Raw genomic sequence first — 12,356 nt, forward strand, 5'->3', positions numbered from 1 at the left:
CACTAAGCAGATTCAGAAGGATGTAGGCTGCAGTAGGTACTGGGAGATGGAGAAGCTTGCACAGGATAGAGTAGCATGGAGAGCTGCATCAAACCAGTCGCAGGACTGAAGACCACAACAACATCAACAACTTGTAGTCTGCATAAATCTCTTCCGTTGCGCTTGTGCTTGTAGAATTGGCTACTGTAATGCCTTGCTGGATCTCTTCCGTTCCGCTTGCGCTTGCGGAATTGGCTACTGTAATTCCTTGCTGGATTTATGTTGAGGTATCTGAAGTTCCATAATACCTATGTGACCTACTTATGATGCAGACGAAGCAAATTTAAGCTTCTGGACCTCTTCAGATGTTGGAAAAGCTAAAACATGATACGCCTCAAGCTGTGAAAAGTATCGTAGCCAGTCGTAGTGGAGACAATGAAATTAAAACACGCTTGGGACCGGTTCTTCAGCTGTTGAACTTTTCTTGCATAATACACTGATGAGCCAAAGAAACTGGTACACCTGCCTAATATCGTGCAGCGCCCCCGCGAGCACGCAGAAGTGCTGCAACACGATGGAGCTTGGACACGACTACTGTCTGGAGTAGTGCTGGAGGGAACTGAAACGATAAATCTTACAGGGCTGTACACAAATCCGTAAGAGTAAGAGGGGGTGGAGATTTCTTTTGAACCTTGCAACCATCCCAGACATGCTCTATAATGTTCGTGTCTGGGCGTTTGGTGGCCAGTGGAAGTGTTGAAACTCAGAAGAGTCACTCTGTAGCAATTCTGAACGTGTGGGGTGTCGCATAGTCGTGCTGGAATTGCCCAAGTCCGTCGGAATGCACAATGGACTTGAATGGAAGCAGGCGATCAGACAGGATGCTTACGTACGTGTCATCTGTCAGAGTCGTTTCTAGACGTATCAGGGGTCCCACATCACTTCAACTGCACACGCCCTACACCATTGCAGAGCCTCCACCAGCTTGAACAATCTGCTGCTGATATGCATGGATTCATGAGGTTGTCTCCATACCCGTACACGTTCATCCGCTCTATACAATTCGAAACGAGACTCTTCCGACTAGACAATATGTTGCAGTCATCAATAATCCAATGTCAGTGTTGACGGCCTCAGCGAGGCATAAAGATTTGTGCTACTACTACTACTACTATTGCTACTACCAATTCTAAAGCAATACAGTTCCCCCAAGAACGTTTCATTACTCTTCACATATGTCACTAACGTTTCAATTTCTTTTATGAACGGCATGGAGCCACCAAAAGTTGCGAAATATGTATTTTTAACAGAGAACGAGCTTGGTTCAAACGAACATCTTAACGTGACCCACATATGCATAATAATGTATGAGTACAGTACATAGCTAAAATAGATACGTTGAACCACTGTGTGTAACAGCTCCCACGAATTTACGTTATACCAGGTAAGAAGAACGTTCTACCGTGTGTCATCTAGGTCTTCCAGAACATGCGTATTATTCGTGTAAACCTCAACATATAATGCTCAACGAGTAAGAATAGGCGATCATTGCTGCCAGGAAACCTTATGTCCTTTGCTAACTATCCTCTCCTCACCTCAGTAACTCGTGCCGAGACTACGTTTGAGAAGTGTGCTGCTGCTCTATCTTATTTCCCACTGTTTTAGATTACGTTGTCATCAAATGTCTGTGGACACTTATTGACTTAATTTCATTTTCGCTATCCTTTATAAAATGCTAATATGACTTTGGCGCGTTGAGCACAATAATTAGGTCAACGCGTTGCTCGCAGTGACTTTTTATGTTGCCCACTTTCCTGCTCATGGTGATACGAACTGTTGTATCTTTCTCGGATGCTGTTATAACTTTCATACAGCCGCGTATCCTCTTTTCATCGCACTTCTTTGATCCCTAAAAATTTAACCAGATCTACCAACGTTTGGGCCACGCTGCAACTGTCAAAGTCCTTCCGTAATGTCGGAGCCTGAGACTTTAGCCTTATTCGTCATCTGCATGATGGAGCCAAACCTGCTTATTAATTTGTGTAATACACTGTCCATGTTTTTATGTCCTTTGTGATTTCGTCATGACTGTGGTAAGAAGGCAGTGTGTTGTCCGCAGCTTTCGAATCAACACGATAGAGGCGCCCATCCAGCCCTATGACGGGGACTGCGGCGAGTCTCTGACGCTGTACGACGCGTCGTGGGCGGACGACGCGCGAATTATTAAAACCTTCTGCGACACCTTCTCCAGGGCCATGGAGAAGCACGACTTCGTATCCAGCGGCAGCTCCATGTTCGTCCGCTTTGAAAGCAAGACTGGTAGCTACTCAGGGTGAGTTCATTGCTAATCCTGTGCTCTTCTGCCAATGACCTTCCGTGACGAAATTTGTTTGAATACTCCGCTTTGTTTACTGAGGAAGAGACAATATAAGACCATTCACCTACTTGTTATCGGATACCTGATAAAGATTACTAATAGCAGAATTGTATTCAGGGCATAAGCGAAGACGGTAGCAATCATCCATAAACCATTAAACGTAGCCCATTAAAGTTTGAAGCTAAGGTATTACGCAAGGCGTCAATTATTTTAGGGCATCATTAGGAATTATAACATTTTTTACTTGCCATTCACTCTTTGTTACACTGCAACGTATATTTCTTTTAATGATCTTAGGCTTCCGCCGGAATAAATGGTACAAAACATATCCGGGAAAAAATAGAAATGTGATTTCTAAGTCAGTCAGTGAGGTGAATTTACAAATTTGTTCAGGCTTAAGCAGATTCAAACCGACATGAGAAACAGTAAACGGCCAGGAGAAATTATTGTAACGAAAGTATTATTTATGCACTTCGTTTCCGTTCTTTAGGACTCGGATTTAGCGATTTACAAGAGCGTTAGCCTTAATCGCTTCGGCTCTCCAAGCACGCTTCACGTACACGCTAATTCCTAACTTGTCGCTCACTATAGTGGTACCGTTCCCAGGCCATTGTCTTTATTGCTCACAGTCTCACTCTGATTTCCGCAAGAACTGGAAGACTGCATCTATACTGAATGTTCATTTCCTGAAAAAATATGTAACTTTACACCAATTAATGATCACTGAGTGCGTATGCTTCTTCGTTCAACCCCTTGCGGGAATCAGTGTGAGGCTGCAAGCAATGAGGGTAACGGACAGGAAACGCAACGTCTACAGAGTGCGACAAGTTGGGAATTAGGGTTGGATGAGAAGCGTGCTCGGATAACCGAAGCAGTTACGGAAACCTCTCGTACAAAGTGAGAACTGTGAGTTCGTGTCCCAGTCTGGCACAAATTCTCACTTGTCGCCGCTGAATTACTTCAATGCCTGATTCCGGCTAAGACCGGAATTACAATTTCGTCATGTCTATTGTTATTATCCGTAGATGATGATACCGATCCAGGCTGGAGGTGGAACCAGAGAATGACGATTCCTTATACCCTGTCATATGGTATTACTGTAACAGCGCTAGACACAGAAGAAAGTGTTGCTTCAAAGTAATTGATTGATTCGACTAAATACCTACGAATTCAATTACGATCACTATAAGGTAGAACGATCACATAGATAAGTTAGTGGGAAAGCAAATCAACGACTGCATTTTATTGGCATAACACTTAGGAGATTAAAAGATCTACTAAAGAGACTGCCTACTGTACGCGTGCTGGTACTCTACTAGAATACTGCTGTGCTGTACGGAATCCTTAACAGATAGGATTGACGGCGGACGCTGGAAAAATTCAAAGAAGGGTGGATGGTGCTGTATTATTGCGAAATAGCGGAGACAGTACCATAAGCGAATTGGGATTGCAATCATTGAGACAAAAGTTTCAATCTTCGACTTTCTCCTCTGAATGTGAAAATATTTTACTGTCGCCACCCTACATCGGAAAAATAATCATCATAATAAAATAAGAGAAATCAGAGCTCGTACAGAAAGAATTAAGCGTTAATTTTTCCAAGCGCTGTTGGAGAGTGCCACGGTAGAGAAGTTCGAAGAAAACTCTTCCTGGCCCTTGTATGAATTGCAGAGTAGTCACGTAGATGCATTGCTGAACGAATGTGGAGAATTAAAAGGGAGACCTCAACTGAGAGAGCATCTAGATTGAGTTGATGGAGCCGATCTTTGTTAGTAGATGCTGGCTGACATTATCAAGGCGACGAAGACAGTCCTCCAGCAAGAACCGTGAAGCCAACGTAATCCGTGCACGGCTGGGCTGCCTGCTGGAAGTGCCGTAGCACCGAGATTGCTAGAGAAGTTCACGCTGACATAACTACTGTCATGCTGTTTGCCATGGAGTACTTGCACAGGCGTCTTGCGAGCTGAAACTGGTCAAAGCGAGGCGATTCATGCTGTTAAAATAGTCCAGATAAAAATAATTACATACTGTTCTCTCTGTTTACAACTGTATTAAAATGTGAGAAATAATTTAACGTGTATAGAATGCTGTTACAATAGAGGGAATAAAACAATACCACACTATTCTCTTTGTTTGGAATGGTACCACAATGTGAGAAAAACTTACACGTATCTTTCCTGACGCAACTGATACTCTGAAAATTAATGTCATCTTATGCCCCGCTCTCAAGTGCAAAATGTTTATACTACATTTCATATCAATGCACTTATAATGTTGCTATGTACAGTGTGGCCTGGTGTCCAGCATATGAATGAAGTCGTAAATAAGTCGTAAATCATACCAAAAAATAATTTATAAGTTTTTAGGCGCCCACGAACAGTATCAATAGCTACGTCCTTTTGGGTATCAGACCTCAGCATTATGAAACACTAAGGACAACTATAAACCTCAGTGGTCTCTTGCATGGCGGAGATGGTATGTTAGGTTTTGTGGCATTGCAGGGATTTCAGGTAAGTACTGACGCTATCTTTGAATGGTGACAGGCTCTACAGATGGATTCCCACAGTAGATATACCTCATTTTCGAGTGACATAGTAAAGTTTTGAAGAACATCTAATGATAGGATGGGATGTCCCGAAATGGACAGTGTGAAATAAAACAATAGATCAGAACAGTGCAGTCTTAGGAGTCAAATAAGTCAGGCGCTATGAAATGGCGTCTGCTTGCCCCTCAACACCATAGCGAAAGTTGGAAGGGCCTACACCATTACTACCCTCGTACGCTGAGAGTACAGTTTACAATGGTTGTACGATGCATTGTTTTCTGAGCACTGCTGCTGGTGACCAGAGTATTAAGTAAATCTTTCGTAGATGTTACGAGTGGCAGTGGTTAAGGCCAGTAGCGGAAAGCAGGGAAAACTGCAGGGGATCGATGCTTAGTGCGGGGATTGGCACAACATAAAGAAATGTAACGTATCGCACATAAATAGGCAGAAAGGTCCGTAGTCACACGATTGTAGAGTCGTCACGCGAATGAGTCATGTGTACAAATTATCTAGGGGTATGCATACGGGGCGATGTGCAGTGGAATGACCACATAAACTAATAGTAAAAGGGCAGGTGCCACACGGAGATTTATTGGAAACATCCTCAGGAAGTGCAGTCCACTTTCACAGAAGGTAGCATACAGAAACTTCGTCGGCCAACACTTGAACACCGATCGTCGGTGTGGGATCCGTACCAGGCATTATTGACAGAGCAAATAAAGAATGTTCGAGTAAGAGCACCACCTTTAGTTACAGGTTCATTTAGTAAGCGCATCAGCATCTCAGTGGTGCTCAGATAACTCCATTAGCACACGCTTTGGTTTACTAGGAATGTTTCGACATCTTATGCTCCTAGAAAAGTCAAGCAACATATTGCTTCCTCTTACGAATTTCTCACGGAAAGGCCGTGAGGGTAAAATTCTGGATGTTCGAATTCACACGGAGGTTTAGCATCAATCGTTGTCCTGGCAAACTATGCGCGATTGGAACAGGACGAGGGGGAAATGTCAGTGCTACGCGTAGTATCCTCAGCCACACGCCATAAGGTGACTTGGGAACTGTACAGGGTAATTCTTATTAACGTTTAAAAAATTCATAGTGATTTAGATTTGGCTGAGACAGGTAATTTAATACAAGACACATGCGGGCGGAATGTCTGGAAATGCCCCAGAAGTGGAAGACAAATAAATTTCCTTTATTTTACGTCTATGGTCAAAACCTTTTTGTCAACAGATTACCGGTTCCGGTCTATAATGACCATCATCAGATCTGTAGCAAAAGAATGGGAAAAACATAAATACACTCGCAGATTGTCTACAGCTTAAAAACAATAAATAGACCGTAATGAAAAGTGCATCATATGCGCGAGTCATGTTGTCAGTCGTACTACCGTTCAAAACAAGCTGCCGTACAGTAGCCACAAGATGTTTGTGTTTTAAGTTCACCAGATGTCACTAACGTTGGCATACACTTGTTTTCAATGATTAATTTAACAGCGTAAAATAAAGGGGGCTACAATAGTTGAAGTCTTATGACGTATAAAAGGCATAACACTAATAAAAAGCGATGAAATAGAACACGACAAAAGTCAGATTGTTAAGACAGGGAAGAGTTAAGGGACAGTAGTTGGCATATGCTCAGGTGCCAATATTCTAGATAATGACATAAGTAATAAACACCTTTGAAAGTGCACAGAATAATATGAAAAAACTCTAAAAATCGCTAAAGAAGTCGCAATGAAAGAAAACGTAGTGCTGCACATAATCAGCGCCCTCTGTTAGAGCTAACGCCAGAATTACGCATAGGCGAGAAGTGGTTTGGGGAAAGTGGCCGCCAGAGGGCCCCTTGTACCCTGTAAACGAGCAAAAACCGTTCTTTTTTCCTATTTTTGTTTACGTGTCTTATAAAGTAAAGCAGCCATAGACTGGTAATGATGCAGTTCGGAAGCTTATACTCATTTGCTTGTGACGCATTGCGGTCACGTTCCTTCAACCACTTCTCGCCTATGCGTAATTCTGGCGTTAGCTCTAACAGAGGGCGCTGATTATGTGCAACACTATGTTTTCTTTCATTGTGGCTTCTTTAGCGATTTTTAGAGGTTTTTGATATCATTCTGTGCACTATCCAAGGTGTTTATTACTTATGCCATTATCTAGAATATTGGCACATGAGCATATGTCAGCTACTGTCCCGTATCTCTTCCACTTTTTAACAATCTGACTTTTGTCGTATTCTGTTTCATCGCTTTTTATTACTGTAATGCCTTTTATACGTTATAAGCTCATTACAGACTTCAACTATTATAGCCCCCTTTATTTTACGCTGTTGTGTTGTACCGTAATTTGCAATAAACTAGCGGAGACCGTGTGCCCGTTAAGTAAATTAATAGCTCAGTGTAAACATATAACCGTCTCACGCAATTAAAAAGATATTTCCAGCCAGACTCATGACTCTAACTATGAGACCCACGCGCTAAAGTCGCGCCTGTGACCTTAATACTTGACTTGAGTTGGGATGATGAGGTGCGACAGACAGGCTTAACCGCTGCGAGGTAAGTCATCTGGTGACTTCAGATGCTCAAAATTTGCCATCCACTTTTGGGATATTTTGCAACACTAGCAGCGAATTTTATATTAAATTGCTTGTTTCAGAGTGACGTCTATCAGTTCGAAGATTTTTAAACGTCAATGAGAATCGTTGTATGGTAGTGAGACATGGACTGTGAGAAAACCGGAACAGAGGAAAACAGAAACGTATGGGATATGGTGCTACAGAATAATGTTGAAAATTGGGTAGGCTGATGACATAAGTAGTGAGGCGGTTCTCCATAGGATCGGCGAGGAAAGGAATGTATGGAAAACTCTGGCAAGAAGAAGGGACAGGATGGTAGGACATCTGTTAAGACATCTGAGAGTACCTTCCGTAGTACTAGAGTGAGCTGTAGAGAGTAAAACCTGTAGAGGGAGACACAGACTAGAATACATCCAGCAAATAATTGAGGATGTAGGGTGGAAATGCTATTCTGAGCTGAAGCTGTATGTATAGGAGAAGAATGTGAGGCGGGCCATATCAAACCAGTCATAAGACTGATGACGCACAAAAAAAGAAAAGAAATCGGTTAATTCTTGAGCGACGCTGTTTCTGCGCAGGTCTTCGCTGTACTACTGGGCGCACTACGACTTCTTCAACGCGAGCCGCAGCGGCGACCCGGTGGCAGGCAGCGCCTGCGACGAGGTGTTCGTGGCTTGGAGGAGCGCCTCAGGGTACCTTCGCTCGCCGCTCAACACGCTGGTCTACAAGCGGCACGCCGACCCGCACCACAGCGTGCGCTGCCAGTACCGCTTCATCTCCGACCGGAGGCTCTTCGCCAGGGTCATCCTCACCATAGAGTCCATGGCTTTCAAGGTCAGTACTGTGGTGCAATGTGTCAGTGGAATGACAGAAAATGTTCTGGCGATGACATGAGTTGGAATTTACTGGTAGGTTAAAACTGCATTGGTCCGGGACTCGAACTCAGAATCTTGTCTTTCTTGGACATTTTTCATACCGTCTGAGCTATGCTGGAAATACTCACTAACTGTCTTCATAGCTACAATTTAGCTACCGAACGAGATGGAGTAGCGCTAATTGTCATCCAGATTTATATGTTGAGTGATTATCACTTAAGATGAATAATGGGGTGGTTCCTTAGAAAAAGCTGGCCCATTTCCTTTACTATCCTTCTCCAATACGAACTTGTGCTTCGTATCTACAACTACATCTACATTTTGCAAGCCACCTGACGGTGTGTGGCGCAGGGAACTTTACGTGCCACTGTCATTACCTCCCTCTCCTGTTCCAGTCGCGTATGGTTCGCGGGAAGAACGACTACCGGAAAGCCTCTGTGCGCGCTCGAATATCTCTAATTTTACATTCGTGATCTCCTCGGGAGGTATAAGTGGGGGGAAGCAATATATTCGATACCTCATCCAGAAACGCACCCTCTCGAAACCTGGACAGTAAGCTACACCGCGATGCAGAGTGCCTCTCTTGCAGAGTCTGCAACTTGAGTCTGCTAAACATCTTCGTAACGCTATAACGCTTACCTAATAACCCTGTGACGAAACGCGCCGCTCTTCTTTGGATCTTCTCTATCTCCTGTGTCAACCCGACTTGGTATGGATCCCACACTGATGAGCAATACTGAAGTATAGGTCGAACGAGTGTTTTGTAAGCCACCTCCTTTGTTGATGGACTACGTTTTCTAAGGACTCTCCCAATGAATCTCAACCTGGCATTCGCCTTACCAACAACTAATTTTATATGATCATTCCACTTCAGATTGTTCCGTATCCATACTACCAGATATTTTACAGAAGTAACTGCTACCACTGTTTGTTCTGCTATCATATAATCATACAATAAAGGACCCTTCTTTCTATGTATTCGCAATACATTACATTTGTCTATGTTAAGGGTCAGTTGCCACTCCCTGCACCAAGTGCCTATCCGCTGCAGATCTTCCTGCATTTCGCTACAATTTTCTAATGCTGCAACTACTCTGTATACTACAGCATCATCCGCGAAAAGCCGCATGGAACTTCCGACACTATCTACTAGGTCATTTATACATATTGTGAAAAGCAATGGTACCATAACACTCCCCTGTGGCACGCCAGAGGTCACTTTAACGTCTGTAGACGTCTCTCCATTGAGAACAACAAGCTGTGTTCCGTTTGCTGAAAGCTCTTCAATCCAGCCACACAGCTGGTCTGATATTCTGTAGGCTCTCACTTTATTTATCAAGCGACAGTGCGGAACTGCATCGAACACCTTCCGGAAGTCAACGAAAATGGCATCTACCTGGGAGCCTGTATCTAATATTTTCTGGGTCTCATGAACAAATAAAGCGAGTTGGGTCTCACATGATCGCTGTTCCGGGAATCCATGTTGATTCCTACAGAGCGGATTCTGGGTTTCCAGAAATGACATGATACGCAAGCGAAAAATATGTTCTAAAATTCTACAACAGATCGATGTCAGAGATATAGGCCTATAGTTTTGCGCATCTACTCGACGACCCTCCTTGAAACCTAGGGCTACCTGTGCTCTTTTACCATCATTTGTAACCTTCCGTTCCTCTAGAGACTTGCGGTACACGGCTGTTAGAAGGGGGGCAAGCTCTTTCGCGTACTCTGTGTAGTAGAATCGAATTGGTATCCCGTCAGGTCCAATGGACTTTCCTCTGTTGAGTGATTTCAGTTGCTTTTCTATTCCTTGGACACTTATTTCGATGTCAGCCATTTTTTCGTTCGTGCGAGGATTTAGAGAAGGAACTGCAGTGCAGTCTTCCTCTGAGAAACAGCTTTGGAAAAAGGTGTTTAGTATTTCAGCTTTACGCGTGTTATCCCCTGTTTCAAAGCCGTTATCATCCCAGATCCTGTTTCGATCCACTTACTGATTTAACGTAAGACCAGAATTTCCTAGGACAGGTATCTGACGATCTCATCACCTTTTCAATTCTTCCAGTATCGGGCTCCTGCTTAGTTGGTAACAAAACTATTCGCGTAAAGCAGCGTTTTTCATTCTACTGTCGGTGCGGCACACACTGCTAGTAAGTTTCAAATCTGTCCCTCTCCGTTGCAAAGTGAAAAATTCTTTACGATTGAACAGTTATTTGAGAGTAATAGTTCTTTGGCGAAGGAAATGATAGGTTACTACGAGAGTTGTGTATAGCTGTCTTGCGAAGGACACCTATAGCTTGGTAAACAATGCGGTAGGTTACGAGGCAGATCAGCACTCTACGAACCTACCCCTACTTGCTTGGTAAATCGGCCAGTTTGAATTGGATTTTTAGACGGTTTTACATTCTCGTGAAGGCTTATGCAAGGTAATACCACCATCTCTATCTCACGAAAACAGTAACACACAGAACAACGTTTCTAGCAGTCACAGACATATGATGAACACGACTAGCTTACCTTACAGGAACTGACTATTGCGAAGGTAGAAAGACAACCCAGCTACAGAGTTAAAATACACTCATACGCAACTAAGTTGGAGATAACTTGTTTTTCTGCAGAATAAGCGCTTGTGTCATCGCTGCGAATGAAATGTACTGCGTAACGAAATTAAAGGACTAATTTTTCGAAAACCAGTATTTGCCTTCCATTGCGACACGTAAGTTTAGAATTTGGCTCAAAGGTGCCTACAAACTTTCCTTGTACAAAATCGTTGCGCCCTGCGACGTCACCCTCGGGCTCGGTGACGTGTCAAACAGCAAGGTGTCGACACACGCAAGAAATAGGCGACAGATCAGAATTCCATGTGAGCTGTATGGTGGGATAATGATGTCACATTGACACCAAATTTCAGCACAATCCTGCCCAAACATTTTACACACCACCGCTAAGAATCGACTGGAAAATTCCTCAGGGAGAGGCATAAAGTGGGTCAATAAAATAACTCCTTCCCTTGGAGCGTTGATTCCCACAAATTTCGCGATGGAAAACGACAGAACGACAGTTCGCAGAGCGCTGAGCCATAGGAAGATGTTCAGACATCATTTGACACTGCTGATATCTACCGGGCGTTCAACCCTTCTCTAAGGACATTGTAGGGCTGCATTCCAACTGAATGTGATCTCAGTGTCGAAGATCGTCAAATTTACGCTGAAGCGCCAAAGAAACTGATATAGGCATGCCTATTCAAATACAGAGATATCTAAACAGGCAGAATACTGTGCTGAGGTTGACGAAGCCTATATATGGCAACAAGTGTCTGGCGCAGTTGTTCTATTGGTCACTGCTGCTCCAATGGCAGGTTATCAAGATTTAAGTGAGTTTGAACGTGGTGTTATAGACGGCGCACGAGCGATGGAGCACAGCATCTCCGAGGAAGCAATGAAGTGGAGATTTTCCCGCACGACAGTTTCACGAGTGTACCGTGAATATCAGGAATCCGGTAAAACATCACATCTCTGGTATCGCTGCGGCCCGAAAAAGATCCTGCAAGAACGGCACCGACGACGGCTGAAGAGAATCGTTCAAACTTGACAGAAGTGCAACCCTTTCGCAAATTGCTGCGTATTTCATTGCTGGGCCGTCAACAAGTGTTGGCGAGCGAACCATTCAACCAAACAGCATCGATGTGGGCTGTAGGACCCGAAGGCCCACTTGTGTTCTTGATGACTATACGACACAAACCTTGACGCCTCACCTCGGCCCGTTAACTCCGACATTGGACTGTTGATAACTGGAAACATGTTGCCTGGTGGGATGCGACTCGTTTCAAATTGTATCCAGTGGATGGAAGTGCACGGGTATGGAGACAACCTCATGACTCCATGGACCCTGCATGTTAGGAGGAACTGTTCAAGCTGATGTAAGCTCTGTAATGGTGTGAGGCGTGTGCAGTTGGAGTGTTACGGGACCCCTGATACGTCTAGATACGACTCTGACCTGTTACACATCCTGT

At 43.8% G+C, this 12,356-nt stretch overlaps 1 protein-coding gene across 1 annotated transcript in view; it reads left to right on the forward strand.

The window, feature by feature from the left end:
- LOC124775431 overlaps window positions 1–12,356 on the forward strand; it is a 95,817-nt gene that overhangs the window by 52,948 nt on the left and 30,513 nt on the right. Inside the window, exons 4-5 of the mRNA XM_047250263.1 lie at window positions 2,099–2,311; window positions 8,051–8,306. Of these exons, the coding sequence (XP_047106219.1) occupies window positions 2,099–2,311; window positions 8,051–8,306 (469 nt within the window). The remainder of the gene's footprint in view (window positions 1–2,098; window positions 2,312–8,050; window positions 8,307–12,356) is intronic.

The sequence above is a fragment of the Schistocerca piceifrons genome, chromosome 2 (assembly GCF_021461385.2).
Source record: "Schistocerca piceifrons isolate TAMUIC-IGC-003096 chromosome 2, iqSchPice1.1, whole genome shotgun sequence".
NCBI classification, from domain to species: domain Eukaryota; kingdom Metazoa; phylum Arthropoda; class Insecta; order Orthoptera; family Acrididae; genus Schistocerca; species Schistocerca piceifrons.